At 42.6% G+C, this 19,450-nt stretch overlaps 1 protein-coding gene across 3 annotated transcripts in view; it reads right to left on the bottom strand.

The window, feature by feature from the left end:
• Window positions 1-8,853: 8,853 nt before the first annotated feature.
• The window catches only part of Senp2 (SUMO specific peptidase 2), a 41,687-nt gene continuing 31,090 nt past the window's right edge, over window positions 8,854-19,450 (bottom strand). For 2 of the 3 annotated variants that reach the window (XM_021658071.2, XM_060370096.1), the window contains 3 exons: window positions 16,384-16,468; window positions 14,014-14,109; window positions 8,854-11,849 (listed from right to left, as the gene is read on the bottom strand). In XM_021658071.2, coding sequence (XP_021513746.1) covers window positions 11,787-11,849; window positions 14,014-14,109; window positions 16,384-16,468 — 244 coding nt within the window. In that variant the 3' untranslated portion in view covers window positions 8,854-11,786. The remainder of the gene's footprint in view (window positions 11,850-14,013; window positions 14,110-16,383; window positions 16,469-19,450) is intronic. The other variant, XM_021658072.2, reaches the window with a different exon arrangement.

The raw sequence follows: 19,450 nt of genomic DNA, 5'->3' as shown, positions 1-19,450 counted from the left end.
CCCCCTGGTCCCCCCTGGGAGAGCAGTGTGATTCAGTGCTGCGGGGGATTCACAGGCAGATCTATGAAGTTAGGGGCAGACTGCCTGCCCCCACCCAAGCTGCCCAGGGAACCTGCCAGTCAGGCAACTCTTCCTTCCTCTAGCTCAGCAGTTCCTTGCTTCCTGATGCTGTGACCCTTTAATACAGCTCCTCATGTTGCCTTGACCACAAGCATAAAATTATTTTGTTGCTACTTCATAACTGTAGTTTGGCTAGTGTTAGGAAACGTAATCCAGATATCTCTATTTTCCGGTGGTCTTGGGCGACCCACAGATTGAGGAACCTGAGTTTGCCCTATTCCTTTAAATATTCTTTACATGTCAAACACAAATGAAAGCTTAAAAATATGTGAAACAAACTTGAACCGTCAAGTTCTATGCTGAGCGGAGCTGAAATAAACCTTCAGTGCTGGCAGTGTAGCACAGTGGCAGGTGCTAGCAATACCCAAAGAAAAGGAACAGCAAGAAGAGAGGACCTTCCAGTGGCAGCTGTGTGCCTTGCTGGGACCACTGTTGGGGGACAGACAGTTGCCATCTCTAGGAAGGGCTCGCCACCTCCCCCCATTGGAAGGAATGCAGAGGTGGAGGTTTAAGATGAGGTTCTGCTGTGTGATACTGGCTGAGCTGGTGCTAGATATGCTGGAATTTCACAACAGTCATGGCTCGGCCTCCTAAATACTGGGATTATAGGTTTCCACCACTGTGCATGGTAGGGAAAAGTGTTAAAGAACAACAGTTGACACCATGAAGCTAATACCTCAGTGTTGGGCTGCCTAGGGTCAGATTGGTCCTCAGTGCAAGGCCCCTGGCATGCCATTATTGTAGCCTTTAGCATATATCACACATACACATACTAGTATCGTAATATAACCATTCAAAAATACAAATTTATCCAGGCCTGTAATCCCAGACCCTCAGAAACTGGGGCTGAAGGATGACATGTTCAAGAAAGACCTGCCTGCCAGAGCCTGCTGGCAGAGTTGAACAGTTCTTGAGTGGGGAGTAAGGATTGATAGAAAAAAAAAAATCAACACACTACACATGGGATCTGTTCGAGAGGGCTGCCAGTAGAAACTGTCACACAGGTTTATTCCATAATTCCTTTTTATAGTCAGAGCACAGCACCTCAGTACAATGAAGGGGTTCATGGAGAAATCAAGCTTGTTTACCTTGACCACTTGTCTGTGTGACCCTCACACAAACAAAAGGACCTGTGAGAAGAAATCAGGACACCGATAGGGAATTCCAGGTTTAAGGCAGGAAGGTGCTAGCAAAACAATAATGGCAATGCATCTCAGCACCATTCCCCTATGTAAAATACATGCAAGGCAGCCAAACACTTAGGAACTTTTTCTTCATAGAACAATTCAAGCTAGTGAGCACAGAAGTAATGATAGAAAATCTACATTTTGTAACTATTAATAAAATAGCCCACACACAAAAAAGAAACAAGGATTTATAAAACAACAACAAAGAGTTCAGGCCAAAACAGCCTGCATCACTGATCACAATTAGCGCCACCAACTGGTACAAGTTGGCATTGCAAGCTCATTCGGCAGTGAAGTCTGCTCAAGGGGCTCCTTGCCTAATAAACCAAACCCGCTTGCTAGTCAGCGTTTCCCCAACTACCTGAGAACATCAACTTCAAAGCCAACCTAAGTCTTGGGTTTCTGGTTGGGTAGCAAGGGATGTGTGATAATGAATGGAGCAAGTGCCCCAAATAGTTTAGATTCTAACATACTCTTCAAACAATCGGGGGCGGGGAGATATGAAACTGAATTGAATATTAGAAATTTTTTTGTATTTTTTATTTTTGGAGAACTTACTCTGTAGATAGACCAGGCTGGCCTTGAGTTCATAGAGAGCCACCTGCCTCTGCTTCTCCAGTGCTGGGATTAGAGGCAGGTGTCATGTGCCTGGCTAGCAACTTAGATTTTGATATCTTTTTGTTCTAAGAGGAGAAGCCAGATATTGTGTAAAATGTTAGATGCAATCATATTACAATTATAACCACACATTAGACTGAGAAGCAATTATGACATTGACATGAAGATATGATCAGGATCAGTTGTCAAGATGCCATGTAGGGCTGGCGAGATGACTCAGTGGTTAAGAGCATTGTCTATTCTTCCAGAGGTCCTGAGTTCAATTCCCAGCAACCACATGGTGGCTTACAACCATCTATAATGGAATCTGCTGCCCTCTTCTGGCCTGCAGGTGTGCATGCAGATAGAGCACTCATACATAAAATAAATCAATAAAATCTTTTTTTTTAAGTTGCTATGTAAAAATAAAAAGTATAAAAGGTATTGTATAAGCACAACATGGCATATTTGTTCATTTAAAAATACAAGCATGAATACAGTGGAAGGAGGCCAGAATATGTGCCACACAATGTTACAAGCAAACTCTGAGTTGTTAATTTGTAGAATTTTTTTCCTTTAAAAGTTTTGTTTGTTTGTTTGCTGTTTAGTTGGGCATGGTGGTGCATGCCTTTAATCCTCGCACTCAGGAGACAGAGTGGCTCAAACCATCTATAATGAGATCTGGTGCCCTCTTCTGGCCTGCAGACAGATATTCAGGGAAAACACTGTATACATAATTAATTAATTAATCTTTAAAAACAGAAAAAATATTTTTGAGATTATAATTTAATTACTTTTCTCCCTTTGATTTCCTCCCCTTCAAATCCTCCCATATACTCCTCCCTACTCTTTTTCAAATCCACATTCTTTTCTTAATACTAATTGTTATTTGCTTACATATATGTGTACAATACACACATATGTATTTCTAAATACAACCTGTTCATTCCATATAATTCTACCTGTATGGACATTTTCAGGGATGACACTGGCACTTAACCAGTTGGTGTGCTCTCCTCTGGAGAGGCGACCTCCATGTCCTGCCTTTCTCAGTCACCTAAAGTTCTTGTGTAGGCTTAAAGCCTTGTGGGTTATCTGGTTGGCACTGTTCATTGGTGTCGTGTCATCCTTCTTCAGCTCATGTCCGGACAGCCATGTTGGTGAGAGCCTATGGATGCAGCTTCTGACGTTACTAGGAGACACAAATCTCAAAGCCAACTCCCTGACCCTCTGGCTCTTACAATCTTCCCACCCACAATGTTCCTGGAGTCTTGGTGTAGGAGGGTTTTATGGATGTATCCTTTGAGACTTAGCTTCAAAACTATACATTTGATTGCTGTGGGTTTTTTGTTTGTTTGTTTGTAATGGTCTCTATGTGTTGTGAAGAGAGGTTTCCTTGATGAAGATGAAGAACACACTTGTCTGTGGCTATAAGGACGAATGATGATCTATTTTTGATAGAGATTATGCTGGTTCAGTAAATCAGTGTTTGGAGGTTCTTATCCAATAACCATGACTTCACTAGCGCTGATTAGTTAGCCAGGTTTCCAGTGCCAGGCATGATCTCCCTCTTGTTGGGCTTGAGTCCAATTGGAGAGCTACTGGTTACCACCAAGGCACGTGTGCCACACTGTTCCTGTAGAGCTATCATGCCACACTCATCACAGATGAACGTCAGAGTTGCCGTACATCTGTGCTGCAGCTGGGGAGGACTGTCGATTGTCTTCCTCCTTTGGAAGCTTGCATGTTGCCTTCTGATACCATGAAAGCTAGTCCTCGGGAAAGGGCCTTTTCGGGTCTTTTTCCAGCCCCTGGGTCTCTGGGCCCTGTTTCTGAGGTGCCTGGCTGGTTATCTTCAGCGACAGGGACTTCTTCCACCCCTGGGGAGTAACCAATAGCGGTAGGCCACAGGTTTAGAAAGTCTCTTAGCCAGCCTGGACAACAACTCAAAAGAGGCCTTCTCCTGAACTGGTGTTGGGGTTTTTGTTAGGTGGTCTTTGGCTCTTGGAGGGAACACAATTAGTTCAGATTAGAAACAATCATTAAAATACATGTATTTGTAACACAGAATTTCTTGTATTATGATTTGTTTGGTTTAGGCTTTCTGTTTTGTTTTTGTTCTCTGGTTTGTCGTTGTGAATATGATTCCTTGTAGCCTAGTCAGATGCCCTTACTGTTTTTTGTTTGTTTGTTTGTTTGTTTGTTTGTCTTGGGGTGGTGGTTTTGGGGGTTTTTGAGACAGAATTTTTCTGTGTCGCTGTAGCTGTCTTGCAACTTGCTCTTGTAGACCAGGCTGCCTCCTGAGTGCTAGGAGGCATCACCCAGCTCCTGCCTTCTGTCCCTGCTCAGTCCCCGAAGAGCCCGGCCTGTCCCATTTCCCTTATCAGATCACTCGTACCCTATTCCCCTTTCCCCTCCTCCCACCTCATGTACTTACCTCCCTCCCCTAAGGAGCTCCCCCTTTTCTTTTTCCCCCCATCAGGTCAGGTGCTTCCTGTCACTCCCCTTCACCACTGTCCCATCTCCTTCTGTATTTGCCTGCTTCCCGCTCCCTCAGGATCCGCTCCCCCCATTTTCCTGACCAAATCACTGGGACCCTGTTAATCCCCTCTCTCCCTACCTGGGCACTCATTCTGCCTTCCTTTCCTGTAGACTACGGACACACATCTGAAGATTTAAGGCTAGGGACCTCCAGTGAGAGAGACCACATGGTGTTTGGCATTCTGGGTCTGGGTTTCCTCCTCAATATGATCTTTTCTACTTCCATGCAGTTACCTGCAAAGTTCATTGTTTCACTCGTCTTTACAGCTGATTAGTTCAGTAGCCTAGCGTTTATGCACATTTTCATTATCCCGTCATCTGTTGTAGGACATTTCCAAACAGTAAAAAGCAGAAGCCTTTTAGCGTCTGAAGTCCCCGTTGTCAGTTGTTGGCCTTAATTCTTGGACAAATGGAGTCCTTTCCTACACGTGTATTATGTAGGTGTATTTTCTGTTTTTGTTTGTTTGCTTGCTTGCTTGTTTGTTTTTAGCAGTTTGACTATTTCATGCTAAGGTCTTTGATCCATTTGAAGTTAGCTTTTGTGCAAGGTGAAGAATAAGGCTCTAATTTCATTCTTCTGCATGTGGACATTCAGTTTCCCTATTGGGGTCCAGGAATAGCCACATACTGACCATTAGGGCACCAAAATCAGATCAATCAAAGTATATTGAATGTCTCACAAAGACTGACTGGTCAGGGACACAGTATGGATTCAGGAGTCAAGACTATCACTCCAACTCATTCTCAGAGGGAGATTTTAAAGGAAAAAACCACAACCAAGCAGGATCAATTCTATCCCAGGCACATTGTGCCTAGGTAGCTAGACAAAGCATTTCAGCTTATCTTTAAGCTGATTGGCTGGAATATAGGGCAGGGGAACTTGGGACCTTCCAGTTCTTTCTCTTGGAGGCCTTGGGGACTTCCTAGCTCCCTACCATTCCCATGAGAAAGGAACATAGCAGAGTAGTGCGTTTTAACTCAAACAGAACACATATTTATCACCTCTGTTATTCTACTCTAAGCAGCAGGTATTGGATTTCACACTAGGGAAGACAAAAATGGCTGTTCTTACGTTGAACAGTAAGGCCCGGGCATGTCTCAGTGTTGGTGGGTCCCAACAGCCCCAGCACTATTTGTTGAAGATGTTTTCTTGTTTCCAGGGTGTTGTCTGAGTCTGAGACAGATATTAAAAGGCTGAAGTTACTTGTGCTCATGTTTGGTTCTTCAGTTTTGCTCAACCAGTCTACACATCTGTTTTTATGCTGATACCATAGTTTTTTGTTATTACTTTGTCTTGGCTACCTAATGTCTTTTGTGGATCCATACGAGGATAGTTTTGTTTTTGCATTGAACCTGTAAAAAGCTTTTGGCTAATGATCACTTTCAAAATGTTGATTGTACTAATCCATGAATATGGGGTGCCAGTCCATTTTCTAGTGTCTCCATCTTTCTTCAGAGGAATAAAGTTTTTGTGTTGAGGTCCTTCCCTTCCTTACTTGCTTAGGTTTACTTCTAGATACTGTATTTTCTTTGAGGCTATTGTGAACAAATGTGTCCACAATCACTTTCTCTGAGTGTGTGTTGTTGGTATAGAAAATGCCAATAGGAAAGTGATTTGTGCAAGTTGATTCTGTATCCTGCCACAGTGCTGCATTTGTTTCCAGTTTTGTTTTTTGTTTTTAGAAATATTGGGATCTCTGATGTACAGTATCGTCTGCACATAGGTATGGTTTGACTTCTTTCCCTATTTATATCCATTTAATTTCTTTCTCTTACTCCAGCTGGTGCTGTGAGCACAATGTTGACAGAGTGAGGATATCCCTTTTTCCTGACTTTGGTGCGATTGCTTCAAGCTTTTCCTCACTTAGGGTGATGTTGGCTGCAGGTAACTTGTATATAGCTCTTATTCTATTGAGGTGTGTTCTCTCCAGCCTTGTATTCTCTAGTACTTTTATTATATTGAATTTTATTATTTTTCTGCATCTACTGAGATGACCATGTCATTTTTGTCTTTAGTCCATTTATGTGGTTTACTGCATTTATCAACTTGTGTATGTTGAGCCATCCCTGCTTTTCAGGGATAATTCCAACTTGGAGGATAATCTTTCTGTATTCTGTTTACAGGTTTATTAAGTATTTTTGAGTCTTTGTTCATACGGGATATTGGCCTATAGTTTTCTTTTTTGGTTGTTTTTACTTGGTTTAGGTATCAGTGATACTGGCTTCACAGAAAGACTTTGAAGCATTTTTTTTTTAATTGAATGGTTTAAGGATCTTCTTTGAATGTGTAGAATTCTGCTGTGTCTCTAGTCCTGGACTTTTTTTTTTCCAGTTAGGCTTATTATTTCAACCTCCTAGTTTGTTTTGAGTTTGTGTATTTGAGATTTAAATGATATAAAGTTTTAGTGCATTGTGGTCAGATAAGATACAATGAATCGTTTCAGTCTTTTAAAATTTTTAATGATTTGTGTGCCAGGATGTGGTCCCTTTTTAGAAAAGCTTCCATGTGGTGCTAAGTAAAATGTGTCTCCAGTGTCTGGAGAGAACATTCTCTAGATATCTGTTAAGTCCATTTGATGTATGATGTCAATCCAGATTTTGTTTTTTGTTTTTTGTTTTTTTTCCAGATGGCCTATTGGAGAAAGTAGGCTTCTGAAATCGTCTGTGAATGGGCTAATGTGGGAAGTCTGGCATGGAGTTGGGTAGTGCAGGCAATGGGAAGGGTCCTGTGGGTGCATGTAAGCAGGGCATGTCTTGGTAGAAGTCTAGAAGTTGACCAGAAGAGGAGGTGGTGGTGGGACTGGCTGTGGGACCGTGGCTAGATCTGGCAGGTGTGTGCCAGGGTGACTCCCTGGAAGAAGATATGTGAAGTCTGGGTATGGAGTGGCCAGAATTTGTATTTCTTTACCTTCTATCACATTTTAGTTTTTTAAGTCCATATTACTAATACTAAAGGAAATTATAAAAGGTGTCAGGTACTTAAGAATCACACTTTATGCCATATGTATTATGTCTGTATATTGTGTTTTGACATATGACATGTATGTCGTGTACCTGATATACACATTATGTCTGTGTCTGTGTTGTGTGTCCCTGTTTGGGGCAGGGGTAGTAGAGCTTTTCTCTATATACTTTAAAGCACATGCTCCCAAGACTCTTGTGTTGTTTGGGCAGTTTCCTGTTTTCTGTAAAACAGTACCACAGGAGTCTTGGGGACAAGGACTCATTATCTACATTTGAAAAATGCTATGCTAAGACATTATTTAGCTAGGTATAGTTGTGTATGGCTATAATCCCAGCACTCAGGAGGCTGAGGCAGGATTACTGGAGGCTTGAGGACAGTCTGGATTTTACAGTGGGTTCCAGGCCAGCCTGGGTTATAGAGCGCTCCCTGTCTTTAAAAAACCTTTCATTTTGCTTTCAGTTCATTAAGAGCAGTGTTTTCAACTATGGCTGGGAGTTTAGTCCAGTAATAGCAGTCACCCAGACACCAAAGACCCTGGATTAGAACCCCAGCACTGTGAAATAAAAAAGGAAATGAAAAACTTGAAATTTAGAGCTGGGTATACCGGTGCATGCCTTTAATCCCAGGACCGCTGAAACAGGTGTGCAGCCCTCTGCTGATTCAAGGCTAGTCTATTTACATATTAGGACAGGGGCCCACCTCAAATATTTTTATTTGGATTTTCAAGACACGGTTTCTCTGTGTAGACTTGACTGTCCTGGACTTGCTTTGTAGAACAAGCTGACCTTGAAGTCAGAGATCCACCTGCTTCTGCCTCTGAAAGTACTGGGATCCTGGGGATGCACCACCACACCTGGCTTTTATTTTTAACCTCATGTGCGAGTGGGTTTGTGAGTATGAGTGCAGGTGCCCAAGGAGGCCAGATGAGAGAAGACTGGATGCCCTCGGGCTAGAAGCAAGTGCGCTTAACCACTGGGCCATCTTGCTGGCTGCACCCCTGTGTTGGTCCAGAGTCCAGAAGAAGGTGTTAGGTTTCCTGTGAGCTGTCCAGTGTGGATGCTGAAATTCAAATGTACAGTCCTCTACAAAGACAGCAAGTGCCCTTAACTGCTGAGCTCTCTCCAGCCTGAAAAAGTAAATGTTTATTTCACAAAATGTGTACATATGCGCTCTGTATTGGTCATAGGGTAAAATATATTAATGAGTTTCGATAAAAAAAAATCTGATGCAGCCACTTCTGATGAGAACTGATAGATTAAGATCAGAAAGAAGGAGAGGAGGACCTCCCCTATCAGTGGACTTGGGGAGGGGCAAGCATGCAGAAAGGGGAGAGAGGGTGGGATTGGGAGGGGAGGAGGGAGGGGCTTATGAGGGGGGTACAAAATAAATAAAGTATAATTAATAAAAGTTAAATAAAAAAATTTAAAAATATCTGAAAGCCACTTAATTTGAGATAAATTTATTGGTAAGTAGATAAAATTAGTATCTTTCCAACACATCCAAAATCATCTTTGTGTATATTAAATAACTAACAGTAAATCAGTAAGCCAGCTATATCTCCAATTTACAAACGAGTTCTAAAAACTTATTTGATAGGGAGCTTTTCTCAAACATTAGTTCCCAAAGCCTTTAATAAATGTGGGTTGACTACAGTACTTTATATTGTGCATGTATTTGGGGTTCACTGTATCCTGGAAGACTCCCCATGTCCACACAAGGTCCCATATCACATACGTCCTCTTGCTGTAGGTGAACACCCCGCATCCCATCGGAAGCCCCAAAGCTGGGGTCTCCATGTTGTGCTCAGGACTTGGGAGAGAAGGAGCAGGGGCTCTCACAGCCGTAGTTGGCTCAGGTAGAATATGGAATCTGCAGGCTTTCTCCCCACCCCAGCGCCAACAGAGGGAAAGGACAAGCATAGAGCACTGGGCTGCAGAAAGGGCAGTCACCAGCAGCAGTGTTTCTTTAAGACACTCATTTTCAGAGAGACTGCGAGCTAAACAGAACAAAAAGCAACATTTTTTTTTCAGGCCCCAACATTGAAATTTCACAAAATATTCCTGGCTTTAATTTTGCTGGCTCAGTAGTTCCACCAGCAGCTAAGGTTGAATGTAACAGTTCTGTTACCACACACTTGTTTGTACCAAGAGACTGTCGGGGTCTCAGCTTGGACTCAGGAACTTGGGTAAAGCAGTGCACTGTAGCTTAACATTCTGTACTCGCCTATTTCTCTCTGCTCTGTAAAAATTCACTGTGTATCTCCGTGAGTGTGATGTTTTCACGCGCGAGCAGGCCAGAAGAGCCGGTCAGCCATCGTCCATCACTCTTCCTGTCCTCTGGCATTACAGCTTGTTACATAGGTGCTGGGCTGAGGCTGAAAGGGAAGCACCTCTCCACTTCCTGTTGAGGGTTAGCATACCTTCCAAGAGCACACCAAGTGGAAAGCTCAGGAACGCCCCTCAAATACATCAAGCACAGCATCACTCACCAGGGCAGAGAACAAACCACCATCCAAGCAGGACGCTGCCAACAGAAACAAACCTTACCCAAGGCCCTGAATTCCTTTCCAATTTTATCCACTTATTAGCGTGCATCTGTTGGTGTGCCCAAGTGTGGAGGTCTGAGGATAATTTGGAGGAGTCAGTTTTCTCCTTCCACTGTGCACACTGGGGATCAAACTCTGGTCAGGTAGCTGTCTCAGTAGGCCCCGGGTCATAAGATCTCAGATAGACTTCTAGCACCCAGTTTTCTGTAGTGCAGTCAGAGTCAACTTTTGGGCCTCTTGGTTTTCGCAGCTGCCTGATCCGGCAGGACTGGCACAGTCTGCCTTGAGGAGGAGGCACGAACAGTAGAACAACCCTGGATCTTTGGACCAGTCTCTAGTCTGGCTACACCACCTGGTCTCACGGTAGACTCAGCCACTTCAGCCCACATCACCGGCCCAGCCTCCATACCAAGGCCACTCAAGTCTCAGAGGAAACAGGGTGGAAGAGGTTTCCAGAGCTACAACCTCTGCCCAGGTGCCCGGGCTCCCAAGAGCAGATGTGCACATCTGTGTCTAACATGTGTGCAGCGTGTCTAACTATCTCTCCTTTTTGTACCAGAACAAGTTTGGAAGGTTGCAGCAGAGAAGAGGAAAAATATCGGCATATACTTCTGGGTTCTGCCAGACAGTCTTTTATTACATCATAAAAGCAACACTAGGCACTAGATCTTGTAAAATATGCTCTGACCAACTTTCTGAAATTAAAAATGCATATCCATATCTGTAAGATTTTTAATGAACAAAAAGTTAAATACAAACTTTCATATGCAAAATAGATGACTGTAAAACGGGCAACCTCAGAGTAAGCACTAAATCTCTCTCCAGAGGCTCAGTGGGAGTGGAGCAGGGCATGCTAATGAACCTAGAACTTAATTTCAGCTTTATATATATATATATTTAATATATATATAAAAACTCTGAGGAAAAATAATCTTAAATTGAGGAGTATCTTCTGCTATAGACGGCTCAGGCCAGCCCTTTACCATTGTGAGGTTTGTACTCAACCAGACCGACCCAGAAGGAAACATTTATGGTCACGGTTACTTTGAATCCAGTTTCTTGAGGAAACCAGGTCACTTCAGTTCTGGAAAACGAAGTCTCTAGGATGAGCACGTGCTGCTCCGAGGACGCACAGAGCGGGCTCCTTTGCCGCACTCCCACGAACCGTGCCTGGGCCGCAGCGTCAGTCTCTAAATGGCAGCCAGCTCCCCACCCTCAGCATCGTTGCTCTTCTGGCACTCTCAAGCCTCAAAGGAGAGAACCTCGATTTCGGGTGGCAGTCCCTGCTCCAGCATTAGGGAAGCCAGTGAACACCTCCTTCCTCCCGCTGGTGTCCCTCTGCAGCAGGGAGCGGCAGGCTTGACTAACATTCTTTTCAGAAATAAATAGTTCAAACAAATTATTTATAGTTAATTATAAAAGAGCAGTGAGAAAAGGGCACTGCCCAAGGTTTGCAAATGAGTGAATGGATACACGGGAACAAATATACAGAGAAAACAATTCATAGAACAAGTCCTGCATTTCCCACATTCATATGGAAATAACTCTTCAAAACAAAACAAAACAAAAACCACATTAATTAGCATTTGTTCTTGTATGGGGTGAACAGTCCAGGGCTCTGAGCAGGCACAGCCTTACGAACAGCGTGACAAGCAGGCCCTCTACACCTCAGGTCAGGGCCACTGTGGAGAGGCCTTCATGCGCTCTTGGTGGCTCAGTACCTGTGAGCAAACAGAAATGATCCAGGGGCTTTTTAACCCACAATGCATGAGGTATATGGAAACATCCATGAAAGAATTACCAGCAGCTAGAGGGACCAGGTGGGGCACTGTCACAGCAACTGCTGATGAAGGATTTCCCACACCATCTTCTTCCGGAAGAGAGGCATCTGGTGCTGAAAAGAATAAAAAACAGTGTTACACATTTCTGTGCGCAGCATGACAACCTTAGGTGTCATCATGTAAATAAAATACGATGGATATACCCTCTACATCAGCTTGACTGTTTTATATCATGTGAAGCACGATGGGGTTTATTTTTAGCCAAGGGGTAGTCCTCAATCCTGATCTTTCTGCCTACACATCCATCCAGTCTTGTGATCACAGGATTGTGCCAGCGAGTCTGACGAAGGTTTTGTTTTTATTTCGTTTGCTTGAGAAGGGTCTTGCTAATAAACAGCTTAGCTGGCTGCGGCTACAGCTTCTCCTTCCTCAGCCTCCCCAGCTCTAGGATCACAAGTGCCACACGCCCGGTATACATGTGTAACTAGTGAGTGATTGCTCTACATGCGCATAACTTACATGTTAAGGAAACCAAAGCTGGATACAGAATCATATACCACAGGACAATGATGAAAGAGCAAAACATGTACCAAAACAGAAATGTCTAGGCAGTGGCACAATAGGAAAACTTTCCTACATTCCAAATGAAAAAACATTTGCTTTTATATTTCAAAAGTGACCTTAGGGCATGAAGATATGACTTGGAGGTAGAAGTTTTGTCTAATATTTATGAGGTTCTAGTTTCAATTTAAACAATCTTTTATTTAAAAAGTGGAAAAAAAAAGAGATCTATAATCTTATTTCTGTTCTACCACAATCAATTTTGTTCCCCAAGCTGCTTATCCTCATGAAATTTCGTGTCACTCACAGAAAAATCAACTCCTTGCTATTTATTTTTTAGCTGGCCATGGTGATACACACCTATAATACCAACACTTTAGAAAGCACCTAAGGAAGATCACGAATTTGAGGCTAATTTGTGCTCCACAATATCCCTGTATCAATAAAACAAAAAAAGTAACAAATAAAAGAAAATCAGAAAATAGTGTAAGGAAGGGAGAGACACACAGCCAGGTGGTGGCAGTGTGTGCCTTTAATCCCAGCACTTGGGAGGCAGAGGCAGATAAATTTCTGAGTTCGAGGACAACCAGGGGTACACAGAGAAACCCTGTCTTGAAAAATCTAAAACCAAACCAGACTGAAGTTCCCCTCTTTGGCCTATTCAGGGTACACTGTTCTAAATAGGTGGATCTGTCTCTGTATTATAAACTACTGAGTTTGTGGAAGATGTGTGTGGCAAAAATTTTAATAAAAAAAAAATCATACAATTCTTTCTTTTTTAGATGAGGTCTCACTCTTTACCACTGGCTGGTTGGCACTCACTATGTAAGCCAGACTGACCTGAAACTCAGAGAGACCCTCCAGTCTCTGCCTCCCCAGTGCTGAGATTAGAGGCTGCACTGCCAGGTTATTTTAAATAGTTCCAGACATCCCAGGGCTCAGCAGTCTGCCTCCTGTACAGTGCTGCACACTTGTAATCACAACCATCAGAAGGTAGAGGCAGGAGGATGACAATTACCAGGTTACCGCTGCTACATAGTGATTTCCAGGCCAGCCTGTGTAATAGGAGACCCTGTCTCTCTCTTAAAAAGAAAAAAACAAATCAAATCATATAAAACCCAGTAAAACTACATTTATTCCTAGCAAAACTGCTGAGACTGATCAATAGTGAGTGTTTTTTTTTTTTGAGACTGGAAAGACATGACTTCAGCAGGGGAGCCCAGTTTTATTTCATATTCCTCCAAAGCACTTCGCCTGGCAGACAGCAGCTATCAGACAGAGGTCTGTGGATGGGTTAACTATCAAAGAGAAATGTAAAAGTTTTCCATATAGTTGAGTTCCCTCTCAATTATAACATCTTGCAGAAAGGAAAGCACTGCTCATTCCTGCTTCCATCGGGGTTGAAATCCTCATAAGGCCCAGGTTCCCCTTACTATCACTTATCCTCACATGCCTTTCTCTGGCTATATTGACAGTAATATACATGAACCAATCAAAAATGGTGTTCAAGGACAAGCAAATTATCCCCCTGGTCATCCTAGACCAGGAGAAGCCTAAGAATTCATGCTACGACAGAGCATGTACGCCATTGCTTCTGGAAAGAATGGGGTCTTTCCCAAGGTTTTTAGCAATAGTTCTATCACAAGAACCTGAAGTGTGCCAGGCACTGCCCAAGTATAGCAACAAGTAAGCACATGAGAAACAGCCTGGACTCACCTGAGTAAATGTGATAGGTTTGTCCCTAGAAATATAATCTGCATATTTACAAGTAAACATTCCACAATCACTCCCATTCAACTGCTGAGGAATCTCCTAAACAAAACAAGACAGAAAGGTGGAGAAGGTAAAATATCATTACATATACATTCCTTCATCTCTTTCTAAATATCTCTGGAGAAACAGTCTGATAAATTCCATAAATCTGGTGTTGCACAAACACATGCACACACACAATTACTCTTATTCTCTGTGGTATAAAAACCCCATTCATGATGCAGTGTATGAGACCTTATGGAAACATTTCATAGAAGAAAAGTAAAGCAAGTGAGACACTACTAAAAAGCAAAACAAAACCCACCACACACGGGAAAAGAAGGAACCACATTTGATTTATTATAAGAATACTAGCAACTCTTCATGTGAGACTCCTAACAGCAGGAGCAGGGCTGTCTCTGACTCTGTTTCCTGCCTTTGGGACCCTTTCTCCCTACTGGGCTGCCTGGTCTAGCCTCAACAGGAGAAGATGCACTGAGTCTTACTCCAAGTTGATATGCCAAGGCTGACTGATATCCATGGGAGGCCTCCTCTTTTCTGAGGAAAAAGCGAGGAGGAATGAGGATGGGGAAAAGGAGGGAAAGACTGGGAGGAGAAAAGGGAGGGGAAACTGTGGTCGGGTGTAAAATAAATAAGTAAATAAATTAATTAAAAAAAGACAATTTCAGAAGTAAAACTTTAAAAAGGGATAAGAAGGGACCAATCAGATATGCTTGAATCACAAGAGTCTACTTTAATACTGCAGAGGTTACATACTCCTAACAATCAGGACAACTGCTGGCTACTAAGGATCCCTTCAGTTTCAAGTGCGACGAGAAAACCATCTCAGAGGCTTTAAGCAACTGAGATAACATCTTGAGTGGTAGGTCCTGTCCCTGAGGCAGAAAAACTAGGAGCCAGCAGCTCTAAGAACATCCTAAGATAAACCCACATGGAACAAGCTGTGTGCCCAGGCCTGTACCACCTTGGCCAGCCCTTGTACTCTTTGGCTATTAGATATAAGGGGTATAGGAGAGCTTACTCCACTGCTGAGTCTCACAGGATGACAACAGCCTTCCTCTGCTTCCCAAATGCAGTTACAACTAGAAGAGGAAAGGTGGGTACAGCCACCACATATACGTATGCTGGGGCACGCAGTGTTCCCAAGGGTCGTTCAGTTAAAGCAAGACAAGTACAGATTCTAATCTACAAACCCAAGGCATCTGCTTCCTCCAGTGCATCTTCTGCCTCAGAACTCCTTTCCTGAAAGACTCTGTCCCTGTCTTCTCCATGGGAAACTTCAGGGCTTTACTTTCCAATTATTCAACAGTAACAAAAGTGCTTCTGGATGGAGAGAGCTGAGCTGTCATATTAAAGTTAGGTCTAAAACCAAATTCAAGTCGGTGAAAGAGGAGTAATTTAGACTCCTGCATAATTTAGACGCTGAATTTTCAAACACTAGAATGAGATTCCAATCTGGTGAGGTACAACACATAGTAACAACTAGCACACATGGCTTTGATGCTCCATGACTGAAGACCTAAATAAACAAAGCCCCAGCTCAACTGTGGAGAAAAATGTTGAGCTCTTGTTAGTGCCATTCAGGAAAAGTGGCTTACTCAGAATGGTTACTGGCTTTGTTCCCCCAGTCCTATGAGAAATATGATAGGGTCTTTGTACAGATCTGACTTGATGTGACTGCAGCCATCTTGAACAGTGACCTGAACTGAACCTGCGTTAAACCTCATCAGTTTCCCCTACAGTTTCCAAGCATACTATGGCAGGTAAAGCCACCAGAGTGGTACGGACTAGAGCTGTAGGATCAGACTCTGACACTGTGAATACACAGAATGTGCCTTTAGTCTCTGATGTTAGCTTGAGAAAAACTAGATAATTAGGAGTTAGATGAGGTTGCCTGTACTGTGTGTGACCCAACCTTCTGAGCAATCACAGGTCCAAAGGCTATTAGACCCACTGCCACCTCGTGCCATGCTTCTATCCACATGGACCATAAGCTGCAATCTGTAGTCAAGAGTCTGCCTGCCTTTGACCTCACAGTACCTTGGGGCCCATTTTCAGACCCGAGACAGGATTCCCAAAATAGTTTATACTTGAAGCAAGATAAAAAACAAGAAGCAACTATTTGGTTATGGCTATAGGTTCAGAAACAGGCCAGTTAAGAAATATAAGCCTTGTACTTTTTGAACCCTAAATTCAATTTTCAATGTGACACACACACCCCACACACAAGTAGACTTCTGGAAAATATGTGATTATAGAATGAGTAAAGAAAGAAAGAAAGAAAAGGAAGGTGTCCATCTGAGCGTAACTTACATGTGGCTTCATGCTGTAGTGGGTCCACTCTAAGAGATTGAGATCTGTATTTCTTTTGGTCTTACTTTCATCCTGTAAATACTGACTAAAGAAAACAACAACAAAGAATAAATACATGAATGAGAGCCCGAGAGACCACCCACTGTGAGTAAAAGGACTTTGTGATATTTAGCAGAGATGCCATTCTCAAATCTGGATCTATTGGCTTTTTAGAGATATAACAACAACAAATTATTTTAACAACTGAGCCATCTCTCCACCCCAGGAGCTAGTCTTAGGTACTACAAGTAAGTAATTTTAGCCTCAATTTTAGTTTTATCTCAAAGTCATCAAATTCAACAAGCTGGACTTCCTAAATTAAACACAGAATGAAAACTGTGCAAGACCAGGGTGTACGTTCTCAACTGCACAGACACTGACCCAACAGGGCTAAAATTGGCTTTCAGGAAGTAAATATTTTAGTGTCTGGATGTTTTCTAGCCTTCTAAAGTTCAATCCTACAAAAAAAGTCTGTTCTTTGTCTATTTGTACAAAAGTCCAGACTGGCCTCCAATCCAAGAGGCTCCTGTCTCAGCCTCCCACGCTGGGAGCAACAGCATGAGCCACCACACACGTGTCTACATTCTAAACTTTACATAGCAAATGCTATACGGATTATAAACAATTTAGTATCTGCTATTAAGTATTTCTTTTTTGTCTAAGTATAAATAAAAAGGATCTATATTAAAATATCGAAGAAAAAGAACACTGAGCTCTTGACAACTACTTTTTATTAGTTCTTTGAGAATTTTGTACATGTATTTTGATCATATTGACTTCCCTCCCCCAACTTCTACCCTTTTCTACCTTCCCAAACTTTGTGTCCTCTTTTATTAAAATAAACAAAACCGTCATGTCCAATTTGCTGCCCATAAACTTTTGGGCTTTCTTCTAGAACTTAGTCAAGCTATGGAGAGGTGGGGGAGGGCACAACAGCCTTAAGAAGAGTATTTCAATAACTGTTCTTTGTAAAAAGAATGTAGCATGTCTGTTCATCCTTACTAACATTAAAAGCAGAAGCTGCGTTTGCTGCAGTTGTCAAAGGTTTAAGAAAGATTTACTGCCTTAGTTAGGTTATCAATGATGTGATAAAACACCATGACCAAACACATGGGGAAGAGTGTATTTGGCTTACACTTCCACCTTGTAGTCCATCCCTGAAGGAAGCCAGGACAGGAACCTGGAGTCAGGAGCTGGGTGCAGAGGCCGTGGAAGAGTGTTGCTTACTGACGTTTTCCTCATGGCTTGCTCAGTCTGCTTTCTTACAGAACCCAGGACCACCAGCCCAGGGATGGGACTACCCCCAGTGGGCTGGACTCTTCCCCATCCATCACTAAGAAAATGCCCTATAGGCGTCCTACAGCCTGATCTTATGAAGGTGTTTTCTTAACTATGGTTTCTTCCCCTCGGATGACTTTAGCTTGTGTAAGCTGGCATAAAACTATCCAGCATATTGCCATTATTGATGTGCTTTAAGTACAGAACCATCAGCACAATGAAGAAGCGGCTATGCTTTAAAGGGGGTTCTCTAGCAATTACTAATGGAGTCTCCTCCAATGTTTTCTTTCTGTCGTTTCAATTATCTCAGTCCAAAAATGGAAATTCTAGGAATAAGCATTTCTTAATTTTTAAACTGCACACTGTCCTAAGTAGCATGAAGAGAATCTGGTCCATTTGCTTTATGCAGAACATTCACAATATACACCCCTAAGCTTCCAACCTGTGGGTCACAACATGATATGGGGACATCTGACTAACAGTGGTGAAGACAAAACTATAGCAACAGCAGAAGGCTTCCAAATATTCAATAACCAGACCAAATGCATGACGACACGGTTTGAACTAATGAGGTATTTGGGCAGCCTGTTGCATCAGCAGCACTGGGGCTTCACTGCAGCCTCACTTCTCCATACACAGCATGTGTCCTGTGTACCACGTGTGCCATACACCACCAAGCATGCTGACTGAACACCTCACCTCAGACTTGAGACTACTGTACATTATGAACTACAGTGTTTTGTTTTGTTTTTTTGAATGTACACAGCTTTCTGCTCCACAGAAACAAATTAGTCTAATTATAGAGAACAGACTTTTACTATTTTCCTACCATCATTCCTCCAGCATAAAAGTATCAAATGAATATATTTCTGGACTGTATCATGTTGGGATGTCTGATTTGAAAAATTGTTGTTTGGGGTCATCAAGATGGCTCAGCTGGTAAAGGTGCTTGCTGGCAACCCTGCCCACTTGAGTTCAATTCCCAGGACCCACTTGTTATTAAAAAATGTTTGAGTGTATGCTATTTTATGTGCCTGTGTACACAGGGACAGACAGAATTTCGCAGGTAAAAAAGGAATTTGGGGATATTTAAGAAGCCCTACTCTACCCCACCTATCTATATTTAGTCGCTGTCATGATTGTCAGACCTACTATCATGACAGCAAAATCCTTGTGTCCAAACAACAACTGTTTTACTTAATAATGGCCCTCAAAAGGCAAAAGTAACAATGAAAAGGAGGTTCCAGAAACACACAGGAAAACAGATTAACTTTCACACTATGAGTTAACACACAGTCCACACAGTTTGGTTCTGCAATGCCTGTGGCTGCAGACGCTCACCTGGAATAGACACCTGACAATGGGGACTATTGTATTTGGAATACTTGCCTGCACAAACCACACATTTTATTTAAAAAATGTCTGAAGCTGGGTGTGGTGATGCACACCTTTAGTCCAGCACTTGGGAGGCAGAGACAGGAGGATCTCTGTGAGTTTAAGGCCAGCCTGGTCTACACAGAGAAACACTATCTTGGAAAAACAAAAACAAAAAACAAAACAACTTTGGCAGGCACGGTGGCAAGCATCTATAATCTCATTAGCACTCTGGGAGGCAGAGGCAAGCATATTTCTGTGAGTTCGAGGCCAGCCTGGTCTACAAGTGCGTCCAGGACAGCTAAGGCTCCACAGAGAAACTCTGTCTTGAGAAGCCAAAAGGAACAAAACAAAAGAAAGCAACCCAAGTTCTATG

Source organism: Meriones unguiculatus, chromosome 17 (assembly GCF_030254825.1).
Source record: "Meriones unguiculatus strain TT.TT164.6M chromosome 17, Bangor_MerUng_6.1, whole genome shotgun sequence".
NCBI classification, from domain to species: Eukaryota; Metazoa; Chordata; class Mammalia; order Rodentia; family Muridae; genus Meriones; species Meriones unguiculatus.
This window is presented reverse-complemented; position numbering and strand designations above follow the sequence as displayed.